The 25,244-nt window shown below is 29.7% G+C and overlaps 12 protein-coding genes and 2 pseudogenes across 14 annotated transcripts, besides 2 other annotated features; 8 read left to right on the top strand and 6 right to left on the bottom strand.

Annotated features, from left to right (window-relative positions):
• Window positions 1-52: 52 nt before the first annotated feature.
• Window positions 53-1,603, bottom strand: TVAGG3_0411290 (mannosyl-oligosaccharide 1,2-alpha-mannosidase protein; the record flags this gene model as incomplete). Its single annotated transcript, XM_001317029.1, has 1 exon — window positions 53-1,603. The coding sequence occupies one exon, from the start codon at window positions 1,601-1,603 to the stop codon at window positions 53-55; it is 1,551 nt and encodes a 516-aa protein (XP_001317064.1).
• Window positions 1,604-1,654: 51 nt separating this feature from the next.
• On the bottom strand, window positions 1,655-2,922 carry TVAGG3_0411280 (GTPase, IMAP family member-related family; the record flags this gene model as incomplete). Its single annotated transcript, XM_001317028.2, has 1 exon — window positions 1,675-2,922. The coding sequence occupies one exon, from the start codon at window positions 2,920-2,922 to the stop codon at window positions 1,675-1,677; it is 1,248 nt and encodes a 415-aa protein (XP_001317063.1).
• Window positions 2,923-3,116: 194 nt separating this feature from the next.
• Window positions 3,117-4,702, top strand: TVAGG3_0411270 (GTPase, IMAP family member-related family; the record flags this gene model as incomplete). The annotated part of the gene is made up of 1 exon (XM_001317027.2): window positions 3,154-4,356. One exon carries the CDS (start codon window positions 3,154-3,156, stop codon window positions 4,354-4,356), a length of 1,203 nt encoding a protein of 400 aa, XP_001317062.1.
• A 1,517-nt stretch (window positions 4,703-6,219) lies between these two features.
• Window positions 6,220-7,020, top strand: TVAGG3_0411260 (uncharacterized protein; the record flags this gene model as incomplete). Its single annotated transcript, XM_001317026.1, has 1 exon — window positions 6,220-7,020. The coding sequence occupies one exon, from the start codon at window positions 6,220-6,222 to the stop codon at window positions 7,018-7,020; it is 801 nt and encodes a 266-aa protein (XP_001317061.1).
• Window positions 7,021-7,547: 527 nt separating this feature from the next.
• On the top strand, window positions 7,548-8,705 carry TVAGG3_0411250 (uncharacterized protein; the record flags this gene model as incomplete). Its single annotated transcript, XM_001317025.1, has 1 exon — window positions 7,548-8,705. One exon carries the CDS (start codon window positions 7,548-7,550, stop codon window positions 8,703-8,705), a length of 1,158 nt encoding a protein of 385 aa, XP_001317060.1.
• A 601-nt stretch (window positions 8,706-9,306) lies between these two features.
• Window positions 9,307-10,233, bottom strand: TVAGG3_0411240 (phosphatidylinositol-3,5-bisphosphate binding; the record flags this gene model as incomplete). Its single annotated transcript, XM_001317024.1, has 1 exon — window positions 9,307-10,233. One exon carries the CDS (start codon window positions 10,231-10,233, stop codon window positions 9,307-9,309), a length of 927 nt encoding a protein of 308 aa, XP_001317059.1.
• A 180-nt stretch (window positions 10,234-10,413) lies between these two features.
• Window positions 10,414-11,159: a mobile genetic element.
• Window positions 11,160-12,563: 1,404 nt separating this feature from the next.
• On the bottom strand, window positions 12,564-13,786 carry TVAGG3_0411220 (transcription-initiator DNA-binding domain ibd family; the record flags this gene model as incomplete). Its single annotated transcript, XM_001317023.1, has 1 exon — window positions 13,041-13,736. One exon carries the CDS (start codon window positions 13,734-13,736, stop codon window positions 13,041-13,043), a length of 696 nt encoding a protein of 231 aa, XP_001317058.1.
• Window positions 13,787-14,775: 989 nt separating this feature from the next.
• On the bottom strand, window positions 14,776-15,150 carry TVAGG3_0411210 (uncharacterized protein; the record flags this gene model as incomplete). The annotated part of the gene is made up of 1 exon (XM_001317022.1): window positions 14,776-15,150. One exon carries the CDS (start codon window positions 15,148-15,150, stop codon window positions 14,776-14,778), a length of 375 nt encoding a protein of 124 aa, XP_001317057.1.
• Window positions 15,151-16,805: 1,655 nt separating this feature from the next.
• On the top strand, window positions 16,806-17,042 carry TVAGG3_0411200 (N-acetylmuramoyl-l-alanine amidase family; the record flags this gene model as incomplete). Its single annotated transcript, XM_001317021.1, has 1 exon — window positions 16,806-17,042. One exon carries the CDS (start codon window positions 16,806-16,808, stop codon window positions 17,040-17,042), a length of 237 nt encoding a protein of 78 aa, XP_001317056.1.
• A 20-nt stretch (window positions 17,043-17,062) lies between these two features.
• TVAGG3_0411190 lies at window positions 17,063-17,277 on the bottom strand (annotated as a pseudogene). The gene has a single exon. A coding segment is annotated over exon 1 (215 nt).
• A 69-nt stretch (window positions 17,278-17,346) lies between these two features.
• On the top strand, window positions 17,347-18,987 carry TVAGG3_0411180 (uncharacterized protein; the record flags this gene model as incomplete). The annotated part of the gene is made up of 1 exon (XM_051233091.1): window positions 17,347-18,987. The coding sequence occupies one exon, from the start codon at window positions 17,347-17,349 to the stop codon at window positions 18,985-18,987; it is 1,641 nt and encodes a 546-aa protein (XP_051102821.1).
• A 150-nt stretch (window positions 18,988-19,137) lies between these two features.
• Window positions 19,138-25,244: part of a mobile genetic element that runs on past the window's edge.
• On the top strand, window positions 19,880-20,779 carry TVAGG3_0411170 (uncharacterized protein; the record flags this gene model as incomplete). Its single annotated transcript, XM_051233090.1, has 1 exon — window positions 19,880-20,779. One exon carries the CDS (start codon window positions 19,880-19,882, stop codon window positions 20,777-20,779), a length of 900 nt encoding a protein of 299 aa, XP_051102820.1.
• On the top strand, window positions 20,863-21,558 carry TVAGG3_0411160 (uncharacterized protein; the record flags this gene model as incomplete). Its single annotated transcript, XM_001317018.2, has 1 exon — window positions 20,863-21,558. One exon carries the CDS (start codon window positions 20,863-20,865, stop codon window positions 21,556-21,558), a length of 696 nt encoding a protein of 231 aa, XP_001317053.2.
• Window positions 22,786-24,866, top strand: TVAGG3_0411150 (annotated as a pseudogene). The gene has a single exon. A coding segment is annotated over exon 1 (2,081 nt).

Raw genomic sequence — 25,244 nt, 5'->3', positions numbered from 1 at the left:
TGTAGTTTACACGTACATATTAATAAAAAAATTTACAAACAAACAAAAATCTCTATAAAACGTTAATTCGAGATGCAGATTCGAACACTTCCGAATCTATTGATGGTTCGGATTCACTCCATATCTTTAGGATGTTTCCATCAGAAGTTATAACAAAATGATCTAAATCTACAACAGAAGAGTCCAAAAAGATCAGATACATCAGTTTAAAGAATCCTGAGTATATTTTTGGATCAACTTCCTTATGAACTTGAGTTACGTTTGTTCCGTTGATTATAACAGGAGAATATCCATAAATAGTCTTACAGCTCTCATTAACAGCCTTAAATATCTTCCATGCTGCATCCCTGTACTCTTTTCTATGAGTGGAACGATAATAAATTAATAATGTTTCTAAAACGCGATGGCTTAGGTCATAACTGCTATCGATGACTTCTAGTTTACCTTTAAGTACTGCTGATTTAGGTGGGAAGCCATTTACGCTTAAATTTAAGAAATTAAATAATCCATTCGATAATTTTTTGGAAATTTCGCCAAATTTTTGGATGGAATCAGGAGGAATGTTTCTTCTAAGTAGTATCAGGCCTCCGAATAAGAAACTGTCAAGGGTAACTATTTTTTCATCAGATTTTCCATTTTTCTGGACAATATAAGCAGAATCACCTCGAATTTCGATGTATTCGTTATATATCGCATCAAATATTTCATTGACATCGTTTTCAGGTGATTTGATTGAATTATTCGTGAGAATATTTATTTTCACTAAATTATCATAAAAACTGTATCCATTTGAATCAAAACTACTTGATCTGGAAGCTTCATGTAAGTTTTTATTGTTGAAAATGTTTTTCGGCAATGATTCAGCCTTATTTGAAAGAATTTTTTCAAATGCTTTTAAAGAATAGGAATAATACGTCTTTGATTGCATGTGATGATATGACTGTAGTAATGCCAATATAACTGTTGAGAATTCATGTAAATTAAAAAGGGAATTTCCAGAATTAATAATTTTATCTTTTGAAATCGTGATCATATCGGATCCTTCGTATACTGACATGTTAACTAGTTGTAAGAGCTCTTGAATTTTGTTAAAATATTTTCCTGAATGATAGTTTTCGTAGGCTGAAATTAATCCTTCAATTACTTGGCCAAAAAAGACCGAGAGTTTAATCGACCCTTTTGGCTGTAATTTAGTTTTGTTAAAAAACTTGTCTATTTCGTAAACATCCATTTTTAAGCCCATTAAACTTAGTGTTCCATGAGAAGCAAGCATTGAAAGGGCTAGATGAATGTAATCTTCCCATTCGTATTCGTCATTAATCACATCATGGGACCAGGCCTTAAATCTGTAATTATTCCATAGATAAAGGAATCCTTTTCGTATCTTTCGTAGTTTTTTATAATCAATATCGCCATAAAATCCATTCATTCTTATTTCTGGACTAACTTCTGACATCTCATCTAAAATTGATTCAATATATTGATCTTTGCGGTCAAAACGTGAAATTGCTTGATTAATAGGTCTTACTAATAGAGCAGACACTGTAGCAAAGATTATAAATGCCCATATTGAAAGAATAAACTTAAAACTTTTTATTTCCATTTTCAAAATCTTCAAAATCTGTCACTTTTTAGAACATAAGAAAAAAGAAAGATAAAAATACTTTTATTCTGTTAAATAAGTAAGCAGCCACCTTTTTTAACGACGACTACCTCGTTTTTAATGAATTGGGAGACTCTGGTTCCTGGAATCTCAATTTCATCACCAAAGTTCACATTTCCATCTGGAGTAATTATGATCTTTCTCCTGAATTTGGCACAAACTATGTTATATCCACCTTTAACGACTTCAACCCATGAACTCGTCGTTGTTTCTTCTCTTTCTTTTGTAGAATCAACAACTTTCTTATGGCGTGCAATTTCACCCCATGGTCCATGCTCAACTTGTCCTGTTTCAAAATCCACTGTAATAGTTCTGACTTTGTCAATTGTGATTTCATATTTTTTGTCTCCTTCAAATGAATAGCATAAGAAGGAATTATCTACTCTTTCTTCTGAAACTTCCTTGATCTTCTTTCTATATTCTTTCGTTGTCTCCCATTCTGAATATGAAGGTTTTTCACTATTGTTATTTGGTATATATTTCACACGCATTCTATCAATGAAATTTTCATATGTTATGTTTCCTTCTGTTACTATTCCAATTGAATGACCTTCCTCTTTTTCTTCCTGCGTGGTATATCCAAAATCAGCATCTCTAACTTCTGATGAACAGAATTTCTGACGACTAGCAACCCATCCATGAAAGTGCATCAAGTTCTCAGCAACAAAGTCTTTTTCTGGTTTCATACAGTTGAAATAATATATTGGAAGGCCTTGAATTGTATCCTTCCCTGAGATTTCAGTCAAATACTTGATGATTGCATTTTTATAAGAATTGTTTTTGATAGTTCGATCTGGGAATCTTCTTGTGCAGTGAGTGAAAATAATACAAAGATGAGATAATATTACATCACCAAATGCGTCATAGACAAACTTGATAACATTTTTTACTCCTTGTGTTATTCTGAGTTGTTCAGCTTGAATTACAACACCAATTGCGCTAATTCCTATATTGTATCTTCTAAGCATTACTGCCAATCTTTGAATCTGCTCTTCAACTGAATGCACACCATCATCAAAGCCTTCAGTATCAATAACAGTTCTCTCCATTCCATCAACAACATTGGACTCGTAATTAGGAATCAATGTACATGGTAGAGGTCTTTGACTTGTTTCAAAAGCTTCTTTCTTGAGGTACAAGTTTCCGAATGAACTCTTTCCTGATCCTGGATCGCCAACGAGCATTACAACTACGGAATTGTCATCATCCATGTTGCTAATTGTTTTCATATTGCCACTAGTAGTATTCTCTGTTTGCATTTTGACGAAATGAACTCAAAATTTTTTTAAAAAGATTTATCAAAAAATTGAATGGAATCGGAAAATTTTTGATAATTTTCAGAATGAAAAAATATATACCATTATATTAAGAAATATGTAATGTATCCAAACACAAATTAAAATTCATCAAAATTCAAAATTTCATATCACATTTAGGAAAATTCTAATAAAATGGTAAATTTAAAATAATTTTTCACTTCACTAAACAAAATGGATATGGAACATAACATAATGCTTATTGGTGATACAGGATCAGGAAAGTCATCGCTTGCAAACTGCATTTTAGACAAAGAAGTATTCAAAACTTCACAAGAGCCTCATGCATGTACAAAGGAACCATCAAAGCAAACAAATGTTGTTGATGGTAAGAAGTTTACTGTGATTGATACAGAAGGTTTCCAGGATGAAAATGGAATTTCGAAAGATCAAATTCATAAACTCGGGGAGTTAATTCGAAATGATATTGCAGGGTTAAATGTAATTGCAGCAGTTATAAGATTCTCTGATCATAGATTTTCTCAGAACGTGATTAATGAATTTAAATTTATTTTCGATACCTTTCAAACAAATGAAATCATTGATCACATGTGCATAATTTTCTCATTTTATAAGTATTCTGCCGATAAGAGCGTCAAGGAGATAGAATTTATGGCAGAAGTCAAAAATCTCATTATGGTATCTACGGGAATAGAAAATGTGAAAGATATTCCAATGTTTTTCTTGCAAACTAGAAAGCAAAGTACACCCGAATTTCTAGCAGAAATCAAGAAGCTAAGATCATTTATAACATCAGTTGATTTGTTAGAAACAAAAGAAGCAAGAGATGCTCATTATGGATACAAAGAAGTTACTGAGTCAGAAATTAAAGTACTCAGTGGATCAAAGGTTGAAGGAGATAAAGAATACGAAGTTTATGTTGACAGAGAAAGGATTAAATATATTCTTAACAATGGAGCAGAACCTAAATTTAGTGAATGGAAGATTCTTCGAACTTATAACGAATTAGTTAAAGAAACATGGAAAGAGTACGATTATCATCATTTTGTAAACTTCGAAATCAGCGGTGATGTTAAATACAAAATATTTGAAGATCGCTATAAAGTAGTGACAAAAGATTATCGTACTGGCGAAGTACAGAAATCATCTTGCTATATTAGAGAAAAAACAAATAGAGAAGTTATTGCTAGGCGTAAAAAGGAAAAACTTAGTCGAACAATAAAGGAATTTCATCGTTGTGACTCAAATAATATTTATTTTAAAGTCTATGACGAATATCGATATAAAACAATTGATTTCGATGGAAGAGTAAGCTATTCTCCATGGAAAAGAGATTGGTTTTCATTGAAAATTATTAATGAAACTATCCAGAAAAGAGATTGGTTTTCATTATATATAATCTTGTACCTGGTTTAATTAAGCTAATTGTCATCAGAAACTTGTAATTTTTATGAATTTCAGATTTTCTTTTCATTACTGCTTTTCTTAATAGGTCAAGTTCTTATTTACGTTATAAAGTATGATATTTACAAATATCAAGTTATCATGTTTTTTGAGAAATTATGAGAAACAAACAAAAATGAAAAAGATAGGAATAGCAATGAATATTGATGTGGGTATAGAAAATGTAAGAGATATGAATGCAAAGCAATCAGTATTTAGGATATTGACCATAGATTTCGAAAAAAAATGCTGCATATTGAGCGAAAACTATGATTATATTATAAGGCTGTCATTTAAAGCATAATGAAACTATTCCCTTTTCATTTTAATCGAATAAGATAGTAAAGATTTTTGAATTAGCTAGAAACTGATGAGATGTTTTCACAAATCAGATTTTTAATCTCTATAATGCATAATTCACTCAATATCTCAATTTTGATATTGCGAGATATTTTTGCTATCGGTTTCGCAATTTTGACACAATAGCAAGAGGGTTCTATAAGCATTATTATCAACGTAGAATCTGAATATCATATCAGAAAATGTCGCAAATCTGACATTTACCCGACCAAATAGCAAAAATAATTGAATACTTTTCGCAAAAACTTTAAAAATCGATAAAAATATGAAATATAGATATTAAAGAGACTTTTTATATAATATTCATAAAGATTTTCCAAAAATATGATACCGCAAAATTAAAAAAGTGACGTCTTGAGTGGAATCAAAGGTCGAAATTGCTAGCTAAATGTTTTTTTAGCGAAATTGCGTATTGTACGTTTTTTTCGCAAAACGAAACCCTTATTGAAATAAACAAAAATCATCCGTAAAATGAGTTTTAAATTAATTTATCTAAAATTTTCAATGTTGCAGCCATTTGTTGCAATTTATCGTCGAGACAATGATAAATAAGACATTCGCCCAGCAAAATTATAAAAAATGATTTATTTTTTCTGATTGCAAATGGAAGAAGTTGGGTTGGAAACAATGCCAGAAAATTTAGGCAAGCCAACTAACGATTTTCGCAAAACATCGTTTGTTTATGCAGTATTCTTCTTTATTATTTCAAGTATTTTAATTGGAATTTGGTTCCTCCGTCCAGATAAATATTTCACTAAAACAGTTTATCGAAACTTTAAAACCGTTGATCCAAACGAGCCAATTCGTATTAATTTAACTGTTTCGAACAAAATTCCGGAGCAAAATATTTCAAAATTTTATATTTCACTAAACTTTGCAACCAGAGATTTCCTTTCCCAACCTAAAGATATTAAGTTCACATATTTTGGTTCTATTTTTATCCAAAACAAAGATCAAAATCAAACTATCAAATTTGAGCCAACTTTTCAATATTTGAAAATGACCAACGATTCAGTGTTTACAGAAGATCTTATACTATGCTCATTCGATAGTATTTTCTACGAAAAAATTTATATGAATTTAACTTTTGATATTTCGGAGTTTAAAGTATCTAGTGTTGGTATTAAACTTGGCCATGAGTACAATGTTGATAAGGAATTTATAGAATACTTAGAAAAAGTCTTGTTATTTGAAATTTCTTTATTAACACTATTTTCAATCTTTACATGTCAGAATTCCATATATCTATACGTATTAGAAGTACTTATTATCGCTAGTTTAATTGTACATCATTACAATATTGAACTTTTTGTTCAAATTTCGAGTTCCTTGATATGTGCAGCAGCTTATAATGCTTTTACACGGACCAATGGCTTTGATTTTCTTCAAATTTTAATATCAATTGTCGTTTTTGGCATTAGCATGGCAAGTAACTATTATTCCTTCCAAATCATCATTTTACCTTTAGTTTTATTGATGACTATTGTATTTTACGTATTGTTTGTTAAGAATACACCTAATTCTGCTTATTACACTGCATTTTTGTTCACATTTTTCATAATTATTCCAAATCCTTTGGCCAAAATCGGTTTTTGTGTTGGTGCGGCAATAATATTCTTCTTTATGAAGTCGGATAACTACTGGCTCACTGTTGCTTGCCTTATTATTATGCCTACTGCCTTTGTTTTCCCAATTTTTGAGCCATTCAACTGCAGAATGAAACTCTTACAAGATCCATATCAGAGGTCATTTAATTATTCTTCATTTTATGGAAAACAACTTTCATATTCAGTTTTGAAATTTATTAAGCCGGAAAACAGCAGCAGTTGTGTTCTTATTATAGGAAATCAAACATTAAATGAACAATTAACACTTGCCAGCAAAATTAAACCAGAAAATAATCAAATTTTTGTTGAATTTGTTGATTTTACACATAATACTTATAATAAAGAGCAACATGACATACTAAGCAAATCTAAATCAGTTGTATTAAACATTGGCGATCAGAAAGGCTACAATTCTATAAATCTGATTTATGATTTCTTAAATATCCATTATACACTGTTCGATCGTGTCACAGTTATCAATGATTTGGTTGCCAAACAGAATTCGTCAGATTTAATTGATATTTCTAAGATTCAGACATTTTCCGGTGAACCATCATTTGTTAACTCATATTTCAGCTGCAGACTGAATCAAACAGAAGCAAATTGCCAAGACATTATAAAACAATATAAAACTACTCATCCAGAGGAAAATAATTTTTATTTCCATTAATTTCAACCATAACACGTGTACAATTGGGGAGAACCTCCTCAAAATCATTACAAATATAAGTTTGTTTTGTTTGTTAAATAAAAATTTAAAATCTCAAATAATAAAACATCAAAAATGAAATTTAATGACTATTATTGCAGTTGCATAGGTTCAATGGTTATTATCATACTCGAAAGAATTGGTGTTATTCACTATAAATCATAAATGTAGTGAAATTTTAAATTATGCAATCTACAAATGAAAATCCAGCAAAAGAAATTTCATTTTTCAGTCTGTCGCTTTTATTCGATCATAAAAATCAAACATTCGAACAAGAAGCTTTCAAATTCATATACTATGGACAAATTAGTATAAATTATAAAAATAAAACAACAATAAAGCCTTTGAAACCATATTTTGGATACATGCATTATGACACCACCTTAAACAAGCTCGATGACATGCTTTTGTACAAAAATCAGACGATTTACTACGAAAATATTACAATCAATTTATTTATTGATTTATCTAGCTATAATATATCTAAAATGGGTCTTAGCGTAACTCATGATAATACTGTTCAAGGTAAATTCATCGATTTTCTGGAAAAAGTCGTAATAATTGAATTATCTTTAGTTTTCTTGTTTACAGCTGTTTCTTTACAGACTTCTGTTACTTTATATATTGTAGAGATAGTTGCTTTGCTTTCATTACTTGCTCATTACTACGAAAAACAGTTTCCGCTTTCATTCTTCGCATCTGTTACTCTTACTCTTCTTTTCTTCATTCTTTCATACAGAGGGGAATACGATATTACAATTACTGCCAATTCCATCATTTTATTCACGTTAAGTATAGTTAGTGAATTATTTTCCGGAAGTACAATGTTTTTACCAGCATTATTGTTAGCAGCTCTTACTTTTTATTCATTACTCATTGCAAATCCACCGAAATCAAGCTCTTATCTTGCGATAATGATGACATTTATTTTAATTATTCCAAATCCTGTTATAAAGATGGCTTTTATCGCCGCAGCTATTACTACTTATTATATTATTGTGTCTGATAACTATATATTCTCTCTAATTTGCTTGTTTGTCATTCCAGCCGAATTTATTTCGACATCTTTCATTCCAATTGCTTGTGGAATCGAAATAGTTAAGAAACCATACAATAGATCATTTGAATATGCAACTAATTTCGGAAAACAGTCAGATTTTTTGGTATTAAGAGATACAGATAAACCAGAGTTCGCTTCTTGCGTTATTATTGTAGGAAATAATACTATATTGGATCAGCTATACCTTGCAAGGCTTTTAAAACCAGAAATTTATCAAAAATTCATAGAATTTTCAGCATTACCGAGTAAGTCCAATCCTGCTGATGTAAAACGAGCAACAAAGCAATCACCTTTATATGTAATTGATCTTGGTAACAGTAAAGGCTACAATATGTTTAATCTTGTTTATGATTTCCTAAATTCGCACTCAATTCTGTTCAACAAGACCTACATCCTGCATGATTCTGTATATAATCCACAATCTACAGATGAAATCAATCCAGTTACAAATTCTACATTTTCCGGTGATACAACGTTTGTGAAATCGTATTTTGGCTGCAGATTGAATAAGACTGAGAAGGAATCCGAACAAATTATCGATGATTATGTCAAGAAACATCCGGATATAAAGAGACCTCATTTGTAAAATATTTTAATTAGATAAATTATTTAGATAAAGTAAAATATTTGTATCATTCACAATCTTAAATTTTTTTTTGAAATTTGAATTTTGAAATTTGATTAAATCAGAAATTAGCTAACATTCTGCAGAATATGAGGTCATTTCATGATTATGTATACATTATGAACTGACATTTTATCTAATTGTCATATAATATCAGTTATTCAATTCAATTTTCTTAAAATTAAGAGATAGTTGGTCATTTGTTAGTCATTAATCACATTTTCTCATGTAAATAATGCATTGCATCCCAAATAAAGTAGGATTTTCCATTACAATAAATGAGATATATTATTCATATGAAGAAAATACAAGAAACTTAAATACAATATTTTGGTTTTTACATATTATATTCAAATGAAGAAAATGTTAGAAATTCAAGCGTATTTAATAAACATTTCTAAAACAATCCAAAATCTTTTAATTTTCCTAACAATATTGTAAGGGTATGAACAATATAGGAAGCATATGTTTCAGTTCTGAGAAATTCTAAAAAGATTCATTGATATTTTTTAAACTAAAGAATATTTTTTTTAAATAACAAAAAAAGTAAATATATAATAAATTATAATGTAATGCGGCGGTTATGTTTGGCCGATAAAGCAATAGGTGGTACTAAACGATACTGAGAAACGTTTTCTATCTTGAAATTCGTTGGATTAATCATATAATCATAAGAAGTTCCGTTTTTGAGAGCAACTGTAATTCTATTTCCAGAAATCAAGCAAGCGAGAGGTGGATCTGAAAGAGATTGATTAACGTATCTTCCATCTTTTCCAAAAACGTGTAAAGTTTGGTGGGAACATGCGCAAAGATAATCTGGTGTCAATGACATAGCAATAATATCGCCTTGTGTATATCCTCTCCTGTATTGTCCAACTTTTTCGCCAGTTTTTGAATCAAATAGTCTAATTAGCGTGCCTTTCGTACTGGCAGTAGCGAGTGTATTTGATGTTTTGGAAAGATATAGATTGTGTATCGCTCCAGAATGACATTGAATCGTATTTACGACGCTGAAGCCAGGAATATCAGCAATTAAGACGCTTCCTGGCTTTCTGTCATCTGGATACGCGATAATATTCTCGTTAACTGTGAATAATCCGCTTGCAGACTTGCGATCGATAGTTGCTATTGAATGGAAAGTTGTTATTTCATAAACATGTATCATACTTTCAAGAGAAACAAATAAATGTGATGAATTAACTTTTAAATCAAGAATTCTATCTGGGAATTCTAATTTTCTTATAAAAACGCCTGTATCTTTCTGAAAAATCTGAAGAAAGAATGCTGTATATGGAGGAATATCTCCATCTCCAACAGCAACGATCAAATCATTGAATGTAACAGCATGTAAAAATTTCATTCCTGTGCAATGCGCTAAAAGTGTAAATTCTGGAATTTTGTTGAGAATAACATGTCTATCTGTACATACGACAATAATGTTCGGAGTGTCGAAATTTACAGAGCTAATATTCGGTGAAGGAGAACTCATAAAATTTGATCAAAAATTTGACACTTTTAAAATTTTCGATCATTTCTGCTGCACAATGAAATGCATATTTAATAACATGAAAATTTTTGTGGATAAAATTATCGTTTTGTAGATTTTGAAAATATTTGAAAATCACGAAGCGAAAATTCGAAAGATTCGAAATTGAAAACACATACAATGGAGTAGGGGTAATTTTAGCTAAAAGTGACACACCCGTGAAGGGTGTGATTACCGATCGGTAATTTCGACAGTTTAGAATTTAAAATTTTTTATGGAACTGTTGCGAGTTTCATAAAGAATTTAAGGAATATAAGCAAAGATTTGAATCAAAATCTTAGACCTAAGCCGATCGCTTCGCTCGCGGCTTCTGCGAATTACAGATCAGCAAAGATTTGAATCAAAATCTTCGAACTAAGCCGATCGCTTCGCTCGCGGCTTTCTTTATTATTTTAAATTTGCATATTTCCATCAAAAGTTCATAAGGTAAAAAATTTCGTTTATATTATTGCAAAATAAAATCTTCATTATCAAAATAATATTAAATGATAATATAATATAATTTATAAACAACTATTATTTAATAAAGTTTAATTGCCAAGGTTCATCTAATTTTTTGTTTTTACTTTTATTTCGAAAAAGTAACAATAATCGTAAAAGGGTATTGATAGGCTTGCTAAAGTAACTAATTTTAGCTGTCAAATACTTTTGTATTTTGAAGTAAATTAGTATAAATTTGATATTATTTTAACTCCCTTTGAAAACCTCAATTTTCCATACAGAGGGAACGGGAATAGCATCCAATATTCCCTGAGAATGGTTGCGCATTCTCAGTTCCCTCTATATTTCGAACGAAGCTCTCATCGGTCTTTTTTTTAATACTAAACGTTTTTTTTTCCTGTCACTTTTAGCTAAAATTTGGGTTTGCCGACCTGAAACACCCGACTTCAAATGGTATAAAGTAAAGTATTTATTCGAAAGGAAGTACATTATTCCAAATTAAATTGGATAAACAAGGAATTTTTGGAAAGAAGAAAGAATTAATTTTAATTGGAGGATCACACAAAAGAGTAGAATGTAAATTAGAAATATTGATTTTTATCATTAACGTTGAATTATGAATATACTCTAAATTTGTTGAAAATGTATTATCTGGTTCAAAATGGCATTCGTTTGCATTGGGCGATCCTGACTCAATAGAAAATAAAACGGTAGCTTGGTTGCGTTTGAAGAAACTTTGATTTACAGTAAGTGTTACATCACTATGGAGACAGTAAATTCCACGATCCTTTTCTGCATTTTTGTTGTCAACAGCATTACAAAAGTAGAAATTGTGTGTTCGAGAACTATGATAAAAACAGCATAAAAATTGTGATGAAATATTATCGAAATTACTAAAATTTGTTGTTGAAAGCGAAGATGGTTCCCAAGTAATATATGCCGCATCCATTCTAAGACTTGAATCAGAAATATTTATTGATGAAAATAGTTGAGATCCGCCAGATTGATGTAATACAGCGCTAAATCCTGTATTTTGAGTGAATGATGATTCAATAACAAAAGTCTTATGGTTATCATCATTTGTCACTTGAATATATGAATGAGATCCTTGTCCATTTGGGGTCTTAGATTCATAACTACAGACTTTGTATTGAACAAATGATCCTGATGGTGAAAGAAATATGGATCCTCCATTATCTGCAGAGGAACATTTAAAAAAAGAAGAAGTCGAAACAAGGACTTTTGTATCATCAGATGGATTAGTGATTCAAATTGCACCTTGTGAACTAAATTTTTTGAAAAGAATGTCATCAACAAAGACGTGGCTGAATTCAGTGACTGTTTGACTTGTGTTAACAAATTTATCATAAGTAACAGGATCATAGAATCTCTTCCATATATCGCTTGAAGGCTCTGAGAAATGAAAAGTTTTCTCTCTACTTGAGAGATAAAAATTTTGTCACATAATTTACCGAAATTTTCCTCCCTTTCAATAAATTTCGGATAACTGTAGAAATAAATTTAAATAAATACGACACCTTTTGGTCTACTTGCATGTTTATATCGCATATGTAAGAATGAATTTCAAGAAAAATTGAATGCGCAAATTGTGAACCAATGTGATATATATGTATAATTCGATATAATTCGCAAATAATATTTCGCTGAATATTGAAATGTTTACATTAAGAGCTCAAATTCATATATAAGTTACTTTTTCCCTATGAATGAATTGATATTTTTATGAATAAACGTTAATATAGCATACATTGATCATACTCTAACATTTCAATGATTCAAATTCTAAAAAAGATTTCTGGAAGTAGACTCAAGGAGTAACATGAAAAACTTTCGGATAAATTTATTTGGGTACTAAAATGGCCCAACAACGGTATTTATTTCACTTCCATATTACAGCCTTGATGTTAATTACAATGCTTTCATAAACCCAACATGGAAAGAATCAATTGTCTTTGTTAAATTTGTTATATATTAAATCAATGATGCAATAATATAAAGGACAATTATAATTACTCAACAAATTCACCAACCAAATAAGTAAATATAATATTAATAAACTTTATTTCCCTGTGAAACTATGTTCAAATATGGAGACGATTAATATATTAAAAGAATACCAGGTTTACTCATGTTTGTTAGAATTTCAATTAAATTCTTAACGATGCTTCATTTAATATTTCAAAATTAGTCATATTTCTTAGTTCCTATACGGTAAGAATAATGAAAATTCCGAAATATCATAAACCAAACATAAATTTTATTGATCTCAAACGTTAGATAGATTTATTTTACAAATTAGATCCGAAATCGTAGAAATTATCATCTTGGACCCAATCATTCAACGGTAAGCAAGCTTCTTCGTCATAAAATGAGTTATAATCATTCTGATTTACTGGCTCGTTTTCTGGTTCTGTAATATTCTGTTCGTAGCTCTGCGAGTGCTGCATGGCATTAGAAGTTTCGATATTTGTTGGTATCGGTAATATATTTACAGGGGCAGGAGATAGCTTTGTTTTCTCTTCTGGCATCGCCGGCTTAGGTGTTAAGGCAACTTGCTGACGAATCGTCCATTGTCTTAATTCCGAAAAGTTTCCTTTTAAGAATGGAATTTTTTCTTGCAAAAGATCATTCAAGAGACTATGATTGGCAACTGGCATATAGCCTATCCTTTGTAAAGATCCGTTAATCGATGATTTGCATTTGTTCGTTAATTGTCTGAGCTGTCTTGTGTTAATTGCAATTGCATTTTCAAGCCAGCATACACCAACTACTAAGCAGCGCTTCCAATCATTACTATCTCCACGAACAGCAAAATTCTTCAGAGTGTCGAGAAGTTCCGAAAAAGCTTCTAATCTTTTTCCACGGTGATTTCTACCGGATTGTTGGATGATGCTGCGGATCTGATTGTATTCGCGCTTATCTTCCTCTTCAAGATCTTCATAATGATTAGGAAGATTGTTTGTCATATCATCATCGGAACTCATTTCGATAATAACAGAAAAAGGTGACAAATTTCATGTCCAACCAATTAAATTCGATGCACTTATGAATTAATTTTAAATGATCATTAAAAAATTTCAATAATAAAAATATCAATAATGCTTGTCTTTACGTTTTATTAACAAATATCTTTTAAAAAACTTTCCATGATTTCTTTTCAATTTTTTATTTTGAAGAAACATTATACTATTGCTAAATTATAGTGGCAAATTTTTGAATTAGCTCTTTAAACTTATTGAATTTCGAACCTATCGTCAATTTTGAAGAGAAATAATTTATGTCACCTCGTAGATAATTACTTAATATGCGAAATATTACTAAATTGTAAAAAATAATAAACGATTCAGAATTGCGAGAGATTTTCTTTCAAAAATACAAATTTTCATGGATATAGTCTAACCAAGATCTATAATTACTGGGCATATTAAAATTATAATTTATTAAGAAATCACGGGCAATCGGTTCAAAATTATGAATTGTTACTTCAATATCTATTATATCTTGCTTCTATAGATGTCAAAAATGATGATATTTTAAAATTTACTGTTAAATTTGAAAATAAACTGCATTGATTTCTCGATTTTCATACAAAAAATATGAAATTCTAATATAACATGGATACTTATGAATTAAATCTAATAATTGAAATCAAATTTGCAGAAATAATCTTTCAATTATCATCGACTAAATATCACTAAAAAGCAGCTTATCTTATTATCGTTTTATGTTTAATCTTATCTAATTCTTTGCACTGAACCGTACAGATAAAATATTCAGAATTGGCTTTTTATTGAACTCAAATTCCTGAAATAAAAGAAAGAGAGGACTTAATTGGAGTCACAAAGATTAAACTGATCTATTAATGATAGATATTATCCTTTAAATAAAGATCAAAATTGAAAATCATTAATTCATTGTTAAAGTTCGTTTCGCATCTAATATATGATAAAACATATGAAATAATTATCAGATACAACAATAATTTACAAGAAAACGTACATAAATTAAAATTATATTTCAAAATTAAAGATCTTCTCCGAGTTTATCTGCTGGCTTATAGTACGAGAATGGTTTAAACTCTATTTCATTCTTCAACGACTTTTGAATAAATAAATCGAGATCTTTGAAATTTTTTACGAAAAGTGCTCCAGAATTATTTCCTTTTATCATCCATATTTCATTTTCTGCTATAAATTTATAAGGAATTCCTTGTGCTCCTGAGAAAAATTTAATATTTTCGTTACTAATTTTTCTTTCTTCTCTTTCAAGTCTTGGATCAAGTATGGCTGTTGAGTTAATGACGCAGATATCATTATCTTTGCACCTTTTATGAAATTGAGCAACATTATATAATTTCTTTTTTAGGCTTGATTTAGGGATTGGAGTATTTGATTTCATTAATTCTATGCGATTTATTATGGTTGAATAATCACTAGAAAATGGAACTTGATATTTTCCTGATTTATTGAAGTAATAAATGGCTGTATTCTTTGGATTCAAATCGAACTGTTCAATTGTATCAGAATCGGTGCATATTCCGACTCTAATTCTCTTACTTGATAAATAATTTGATAAAACTTTCCAAAGAAGCTGTCAAATTAACGTTTCCTTCTGGGTCATCAAAACATTTGATACTTCCGAAAAATAACAAAAACATCATTCAATAAAAAAAATGACGAGTTTTCATACCAAAAGAAGCATAATTAACCATACATGAATATAAGATTAGATATTATTAGAGATATTCTATCTAATTTCACTGAAGTATTTAATCGGAAGTTGACATATGAATGATCATCTAAATCTATCATTATTGATTTCATTTATGATGTCATCTAAATTTCTTAAACTACAGGAACGAATCTAGTGTTAAGTTACATCTGAATTCCTCAAGAAATGAGTAGCATATGTATAATTTTGATTCATGATTTTTTGTTGAATGTGGATCAAGAATGAATTTTTTGAAAGCCCAATTCTTTATACCCTGCTAAGTAAACAGTAGCAACTATTTATATAAAGATTCATCCTTGCTTGCAACTTATTTTTCCCTAAAGTATCAATATTCGCAGTATTTTATTGTAAAATTTGCCATAACTCAATGCATGTCCCAGTCAGTTATGGTTATGAGTCTGAATAGATTCTTTGAAAACTGGTTCAACATCGTTAAAATAAGTAGTAGGATATGATGGGTTTTGTGACTTTTTTTGTAAACGTAAGAATTCATACAATATTGAACGATTTTGTATCATTTTTTTTAACATATGAAGTAAAAAATGTATGAATTCTTACGGTTTTTATTCTTACGTTTTTGAATAAATCAAGATTTAAAAAATTTTCAAAATTGTAAGACATTTACACTCAGCCCATGCATAATGAAATAAAAAATAAATTTTTTAAAAAAATAAACACATTAAAAAATTAACATTAATTTTAAAATAATTTATTTTTTTATTCTGACATAAATGACCCAACAAGTAAAACCAGATAAAATAGATTATCGAATTTTAGAGGATGGTGTTCCTGTTTATATTCAAAGATTTAAAGGGAAGCAATATTATTTTCATGAATGAAAAATAAACTTTAAAAAGAATTTGATGAGTTCAACATAGAACTTTAAGAAGCTAATGATTATTTGAATTTATGAAATCAATAATTTGATTTATTCGCTCTTCAATAATTTCTATTCTTTTTGTTAAATCATCTATTTTCATTAATGAGGTGATTCTTGATTGAGGAATAGATTTCAAACTAACCACTCCTTTTATTTTTGAAATTTTGAATCCATCAACTTTAAACATTTTATTCAATTTACACGTTGTCAATTCTTCAAATAATTTTTTATTGTTAGCATAATAGTCATTAAATTCTTCAACAGATGAAAAAATTTTTATTTCAGTAATTGGTTTAACAACATTTATTTTTTGTTGAACATTTTCACTTTCATTTATTTCTTCCTCTGTTTCATTTATTTTTAAAATCGGTTTCATTTATCATTAAATAAAAATTAAAATATAAGTGATGAAATATATTTTTTAATTAATATTAAATCAGAAATGGCTGCAGGATTCTTTAAAAAATTATGGGATGGAATTAAGAAAGCTGCAGGTTGGGTTCATAAAAATATTATTAAACCCGTTGCAAACTTTTTGGCACCAGTAGCGAAAACGGCAGGAACTATCATAGGTGGAGTATTAGGTACTAAAGCAGGTAATCCGGCGATGGGAGCACAAGCAGGTAACGCAATTGGTGGAATTGCTGAAGGAATACTTAATAAAATAGGGGGTAGATAGTGGAAAAATAAATATTATTTTTATCTTAGTATCGGTTGAAGTCTTTGATAAACTTTTTCTCCTTTATTTAATATTTCTCTTATTGGGGCAGCTTTTGGTGTTATTGATTCAGCAACGTCACTAATTGCTTCTTTATTCTTAAATATCCAATTTGCTCCTTCTTCATTGTTTCCCAAACTTTATGCGCTCCTCTTTTTACTTTATCCCACAGTTTCTTAAATATACCTGCAGCCATAGTTGATTATTTCATTAAAATTAAAAATTCATTTTCATCTTTTAATTTTGATTTTTTATTTATTAATAAATGACGACTAACTATTTAGTGCCAAACACTAAACCGATTAATGGAAATGTATTTCATTCATTCGAAAAGATAAATGAAATATTCGCAAAGAATGACGGTAGAAGATATTATAGAGAACTTGAAAGTTCATGCTATGACTCTGATGCTCCATATTTTGATGATAAACAAACTCATTTAAGAATTACAAATCCAGCTCATGATGTGAACCAATTAGGTGACACATATATTAAACGCAAAGTTAAAGCAACTCTAGTTTCAAATAAAGCTTTCACATGTGATGACGCTTTTAAATGTATGCGTTTATTCGTTGGTTACAAATCATCAAATCAAAGCTTTAAACAATTAGAAGTAGAAACTGAAAGAGGTGATGCTGGTTATCTTCAAATGGATTGCGCCCGTGAATCTTTCGCATTTGCAACATATAAACCAAAATCAGAAAGGAAAGTTAAAAAGTTTGTTCATTCGTTATATAATAATGTTCAAAAATATGATAACTCAGTATGTGGTAAATATATTGACCCTTCAGAAGTTTTCAAGAAAGCAAATGAAGAAGTTGATATCACTTTTGATATGATTATTCCGGTAAATGATTTGTTAGCATTTCAGGCGTTCGATGATTATCCTAAATCATTTGGTGAAATCATTCTTAAATATTATGTTTTCAGGGATACTTTAGTATTTTGTCAGGTTGACCCGTTAAGAGTTGCTGATTTACAAAATTACGTTTATGAAAAGATAACTGATGAAAATTATGAAAAGATTATGAATCATGTTTATAAATATGATCGCAAATTCCAACAAATCGGACTTCCTGCCAAATTAATTACAAGCTTAGCCGCTACATCTGCTGACGCAACAGTTGATAACATTATTATTTCATGCACAAAGATGGAAGTTTTAGAGGATAAATGCATTACACCAGGATACGGTTTAATTGAAGAATCAATTAAAGCAATACCACGTTTATTCAGTAAGGAAGATCCATTCATGATTCCAGCTCAACATATTGACGTTCGTTCACTAAATGGAGGTTGCATCACTCCTGAAGGTATCAGCTCAGATTTCTCATACGCTCTTCATAATGTTACAGATGTTGTGTTAACATTTCCGAAGAATGCAATGCAAAGAACAGTTTTAGAAAATCCAATGCTTCGAGGTCTTCAGGTCACTATAGATTCCAGAAACTTCCCCGATCAAGCGATGACCACAGTGGGTGACATATTCTTTACACGTATGCTTCAAGCTTCTGATTTAGATGGAGTGAATGAATGCACGGAAGAATACGAGGACTCATTAACTAGACCACTGAATGATGATAATGGCAAGCCATTAGCTAGAACATGGAAAGACCAAACTTCATTCTTATGCACTATTCCAGTTCAACGTGATGGAGCGGGTATATTCTTTGATGGATTAGAAACTTTCAACTCACAAGTTACAGTACAAGTGAAAGCTTATCCAATCATTCAGGGTGAAAATGACACTTACTGTTCAAAGGTGACAAATCCTCCTCAGGTTTGGTTTACTAGGACAACATATTGGACATGGACACCGGACGAAGGTTTGAAATATCATCCAACAGGTACACCACCACAGTATAGAAGTTCATATGATGAAATATTGATGAATAGAAATGTTTAAAATTATAATTTTATTTTTGATTAAATGGATTTAAATTCATACACTCCTTATGAAGAATTAGCAGGAGTATATAATATATACGTAGATGATATGATTAATGAAGCATTGAGTGATAATAGAAATGCTCTATCTAAGGAAAAATTAATGAAAATTCCATATTCTGAATGTTACTTAAATTCAATCACTGCAGCAATTGGTAAACAAAATAAAGGTAAAACATTAACGATATTAAAACAAATTATCATTATTGCTAACACTTCCCCCCATTCACATGTGTTAATTTATATCAACCGTTCAGGTTCACCTTCAGATGATACATTTGAATCTTTAAAGCATTTAATCAAAATTCCAATTATTTATTTATCACAAGAAGAAGCAGAAGATTATTTAAAAAACTTTTTAATGTATAAAGAATTATATAATACAATCAAGAAGCAAGGATTAGAGGATAAAATTATTGATAAACAACGGGATGAATTATTTGAAACACTTTCCATTTCAAATTTTGATAAAGAATTTTTGCATTCACTAATTTTTCTAGATGATGCCGTGAAATCAAAACTAATAACTAATGAGAAATCATATTTTAATCAGTTATTAACTCAATGTCGACACATTCAGTGTTCATTCTTTATGGCTGTTCAATATTTCAAAGCATTAAGCACAAACATTAAATCAAATCTATCAACACTTTTCATTTTCAGTGGGTTTAGTCGTCAACAGTTGAACGTTATGCTTTATCAAGTGAATTTACCAATGAGCATTAATGAACTTTACACACAATATCAGCAATTAGGAGAACATGGAAAAATAATAGTTGATTTAAATAAAGGAAGTGTTAAATTTGATTAACTTTTTATAATTAATTTTTATTTTTTATTTATAATTAAACATGAGTGAAATAGCAAATCTTCTACAGGTTCCATTAAAACAAGGAACAAACAAAAAGGGTGCATATAATAGAACTATGAAAGTTCCAGACGGAATGAAAGAATTAGTCCACATTGTTGCCGGTCTTCAAAAGGATGTTAAACAAATGAGAAACGTTTTAACATTACCAGAAGCTCAAGCATATGCCAAACGTCATGGACCAAATTGGGAAGCACACGAAGCAGACATTACGGGTCCAAATGGAAAACCTGATGGTATAAATGAAGTTTTCGTTACTGATGGTCAAGGAAATATTAAAGTCATAAATGGGTATAAATTAACAATGACGGATTATCCTAAACGTAAAGCATATAATGAACGTTATCCTATGAAATTTGATGAAAATGGAAAAGCTGTTAAACAATACATTGGAGAAGGTGAAAATGGTCCAATTAATTCATACCGTCATAATCCATATTCTTATTTCAATGAAGAATTAAATGCTGTTGAAGAGGGACCGGATGGATTACCACGATATGTTAATCAGTTTGATGGTCAATATGCAAATATTAGACCTGAAATTCCAGCTAAGAAATTCTTTAAAGTTGCTTTATTCGATCCAGTGTTCAATGAACAGAAAGAAGCAATGAAAGCAGAATTTAAACCAATTCAAGTGGCAAGAATTTCTTCATCTTCACTTTCAGAAGCGTTCAAGGAATTGATAAAGAAACCACTTTATTCTCAACAAGGATATAACTTTGATTTAATTAAAGAAAGTGATAGACGTAAATTAGAAAAATCAGATGGTTTTAAGAATGCATGTAATGAAATGATTAAAGATATTGTAAATGATAAAATAAGACTGGAAGAAACTCAAAGCAATATCAATAACATAATTGGTGCAGTTACAAAGAAAGTATAAGCAAACAATGATGAACCTTGGGATATTACCGTAACAACTAAATAAAACTTTAAATATATTTTTCTTTTTTTATTCGATTATAAATGAGAAGACGTTTCACTAGTCAAAAGAACACTAACGCAAAAGCAGAGATTACGGTTGGTTATAACGTAAATGATGATAAATCACGAATTATTCAAAATGTTAAAGTTAATGTTAGTCCTGAATTAACAAGGTCAGCAACTCAACCAAATTTATTAACTCGTGACTTACCGAAAAAGGAGGAGGAAAATAAAGAAGATGGAGACCCAATCATTTTATCTGAACCCGGTAAAGAACCTGTTGAAATTCCCACATATCCAACATACCCCCCACCTCTTTCATCAAACATCGAGAACCCAGGAATCTACGATTCCAGTCGCAATGCGCCATATAAAGTAGACATTAATTCTGAATTAATGAAAATTTACCGTGATTTAATAACTAATAATTATGATTCAATAATAAATTTAATTGACCAATCCGGTTTAATTATTTTACCTTATGAATCATTAATTCACATTATCGCCATTCTTTGTGATGTTCAAGATTCAGACGTTAAGATTCAATTTTTCATAGATGATGAGGTTTCATGCTGCGGAACAGTTGCAAAAAATAATCCTATAAAGGATATTAGCACAATTAAGATATCAAAGAACGGAACAACAACTGAACTTCATTTAACTTATAATGATATTTATAATAAAATAGTTGATGAATATAAAATATCACTTGAAAAATTCTTTGTTAAGGCTATTTAATATTCAAGCATTAATTATCGAATAATAATCCTTTGAATCATAATCAATAATAATTGACCTTTCACCGGTTTCTATCGTTTGTTTTATTTCTTTTTGTTCCCCACTATCTGGATCGGTCATTGTAATTGTTTTTGTTATAGTATCAGCTTTATCTTTAACTTCAATCTTTTTCCATCGGGATATTTAAACCAAAATTCCAAAAATTCGATATTGTCAATCTGTTCATATTTTAATCTATCAATTACATTTTTAATACCATCTGAAAATCTTATGAAATGGTCATTATATGGGTTTGATTGAACTAAATTTGAATGAAGTGAAATATAACCCGTTGATGAATATGACATCGACTCATATTTTCTGAAAACACTAAAATTTATAACATGAATGAATTTCTTATTCGTTGAATTTATGAATTCTTGAGGTAATCTTATTCTAGTTTTATTTATCACTGGAAAATAACGCTTTACCATATTTTTAATCGTAATAAAAATGTCAATTATCAATATTATTTCGAATAATAGTTGTGAATTAAATTTAACAGTTAGCGGAATTTATAATGTTACTCTCGTTTCTGTGAGTGGTAAATTTAATCCCATTCTTTTAAACCCTTCAGATTATATATCATTTATTAAAGATGACCATGAAAAAACGTATGATATGTATATAAATAATGTGATAGCGAAATGGGATATTAACATGATTTTAAGTTATTTAAATGAATCATTTATCGTATGGTATGAAGAAAATTTTAAATCAAAACCTGATAAACTTTTTGAACTTGATGAAATAAATAACCTTATTAAATTCCCACTGAAAATTAAATTTTGTACTCCTCATCTTCGTTCATTGTTGGGGATATTAAATTTTGAAAAAGATGTTGGGGATGTTTTGTATTCTGACACTGGTTCCAATTTCATTTTAATCAAATGTGATAAAGTTAATACCCCAATGAGATTTTCACATCAAACATTAGACCCTAACTCTTACCCATCAATACAAAACATTTTATCCATCAACTTAAACACATTGTCTTTATCATATCCGTTTCAATTATCCGGGAATTCATTTATTCTTCATTCAAAAGATTTATCAAATATTAAATTTAGAATAACTGACCTATTTGATTGTGATTTAGAATTTATGAATGAAATATTATGGCAATTTCAAATAGAGAAAATAGCTGATGAGATAACGGATTAAATATTTATTTTTAAATCATAATAAATGATTAAACAACAGCAACCACAACAACTTAAGGCACAACCATTACATACGCCATATATGCATATAATTCAAAGACGGCAGAACAAACGCAAAGGTTGAAATATGGAGATTTGGAGATAGTATTGAAAAATGACCATTTCGAATTCGTTTGCAAAGGTGGTGCGGTGATATCAAATATAAAAGAAATTTTATTTATGAATTCAAAAATTAAAGGTATAACGGATGATATAACATCAATTCCACCAGAAGAACAAAGATATTACGCATTAAATGCATTTCCTAAAGTTTTGAAGATTGGAAGATTTAATTTTAATGAGGAATTCATAGAAGGTTTCCTAAATGACATAATGAAGAAAGCAGATAAGGAATATGTGGATAGTGAGTTAATGAAGAGGGCGGATAAGGAATATGTGGATGAAAAAGATAATGAAATTAAAGAAATGGTTGAATGGTATCATAAATGGACATCAAAGATTTTAAAAACTAAAGCCGATACAGGATGGGTTTCAGGATGTTTAGACCTTAAAGCGGATAAGGAATATGTTAACGATGAGTTAAATAAGAAAGCAGATAAGGAATATGTGGATAGTGAGTTAAATAAGAAAGCTAATATATCATTTGTTAATGAAGAAATAAAACAATCAGAGGTCTATTTTACTCCACCATTTTTAAATTTTATGAAATCATCAGATAAAACCTTTGATATAGATTCTTTTGAATGGATATGTTTCGATGGAGTGACCATGTATTTATTTTATACAGCTGGAGTGCTTTATTATTTTAAAACAAATGATTTTAAAAACTATGAATCATTTACTCCATCTGTTTTGAATCCTGATACACGAAAGCCAATCATTAATCCAAGAATTTTATATGTTGAATATAATAACGGTAAATTTATGGGAATGATAACGGTTGGAGATGATTTTTGCCCTTGTTATTCATTCGATTGTATCCAATGGTTCAAATGTAATTTAAATCAAGATGCTAAATTTAAATATTCAAATAATCCTATTAGATGCGTTAATAATAAATGGGTACTAATTTATGAAGTCAATCAAATTTTCATTAGTGAGGATGGGATAAATTATTATATGTTTAGTATGATGTCATCAGATTTGAAAATTGATTATACAAGTAAGTGGTATTACATTAACAACATGTATTTTATCCTACAAAATGATAAAATTTATAGATCATCTTCAATATCACAAGGTCAATTTGAACAAATTTTTCAAGCTGATGGAGACATTGAAGCTTTATGTTATGGATCAAATGTTTATGTTCTCGTTTCAGGTGAAATGGTCTATTCATATCCTGTAAGTTATAACAGACATATTTATTTATCACAGGATTTATCAAATTGGGAATTGGTTTATTCATTCACTCCAAAACTTACTCAAAATTATAGATTTACAAATTTATTTTATATTGATGGGTATTTCATTGCTTTAGGATGTGGTGATTTAGTAAATATCAGTAGTGATGGAAGAAACTGGTCTGAAATCACAAAATTTCAAGATGTTAGAAAAGCAATTTTCAAAAATAATACGTTAATATTGATAACAAGACCAGTTTTAAATACTCACCCAAATTCAATATTATATAATAAATTCAATATTCATAATGGATTAAATACAATTCTTGAGATGATTTACCCCATTGGTTCTATTTATACGTCAATGAACTCAACAAATCCTTCAACAGTTTTAGGTTTTGGTATGTGGGAACAGATTGTAGATAAATTCCTCTATTGTGCAAACTCTTCAAAGGAAACCGGTGGTTCGAAGAAAATTACTGAAGCAAACCTTCCACCGCACACTCATACAGGAACGACAAACACAACAGGAAATCATTCACATTCAATAACAAAAAGAGGTTATATAAATCTTGCAGCGGGTTCGGATAGATGGGGAATGAATAGATATGATATCACAACTGACCCAGTAGATTCAAGCACAGGTATTTTCTGTGGAACCGCAGGAAATCATTCACACACTTTCACAACAAATCCAACAGGCTCGGGTAAAGATTACATGCCACCATTTGTGACTGTATTCGCATGGTACCGCGTTCATTGAATGTGCTTGAGCCCAGACTTTTGGGTCAAGGCTTACCGAATGAACTAAATATATTTTATGTCTGTAATTAATTAGGTAATGAAGTAATGGATGAACTGCAGAAATAATGTTTACGTTAATGTTTACGTTAAGTGACTCAAAGAGTCCGGAGACAAAGTCTCATGGTTTCAGGTTATTCAATAATTAATTATTTTTGAAGAACTGAAGGTGTCACCAGGTCACCATGTGTCACCAGGTTAATGAACTTCTCTGAAAAAGTGTGACAACATGACATTTTGACAACAGTTCAGGAGGAAGGTATTTATGAATTATTTTTGAAGAACTGAAGGTGTCACCAGGTCACCATGTGTCACCAGGTTAATGAACTTCTCTGAAAAA

This window comes from Trichomonas vaginalis, chromosome V (genome assembly GCF_026262505.1).
Source record: "Trichomonas vaginalis G3 chromosome V, whole genome shotgun sequence".
NCBI lineage: Eukaryota > Parabasalia > Trichomonadida > Trichomonadidae > Trichomonas > Trichomonas vaginalis.
This window is presented reverse-complemented; position numbering and strand designations above follow the sequence as displayed.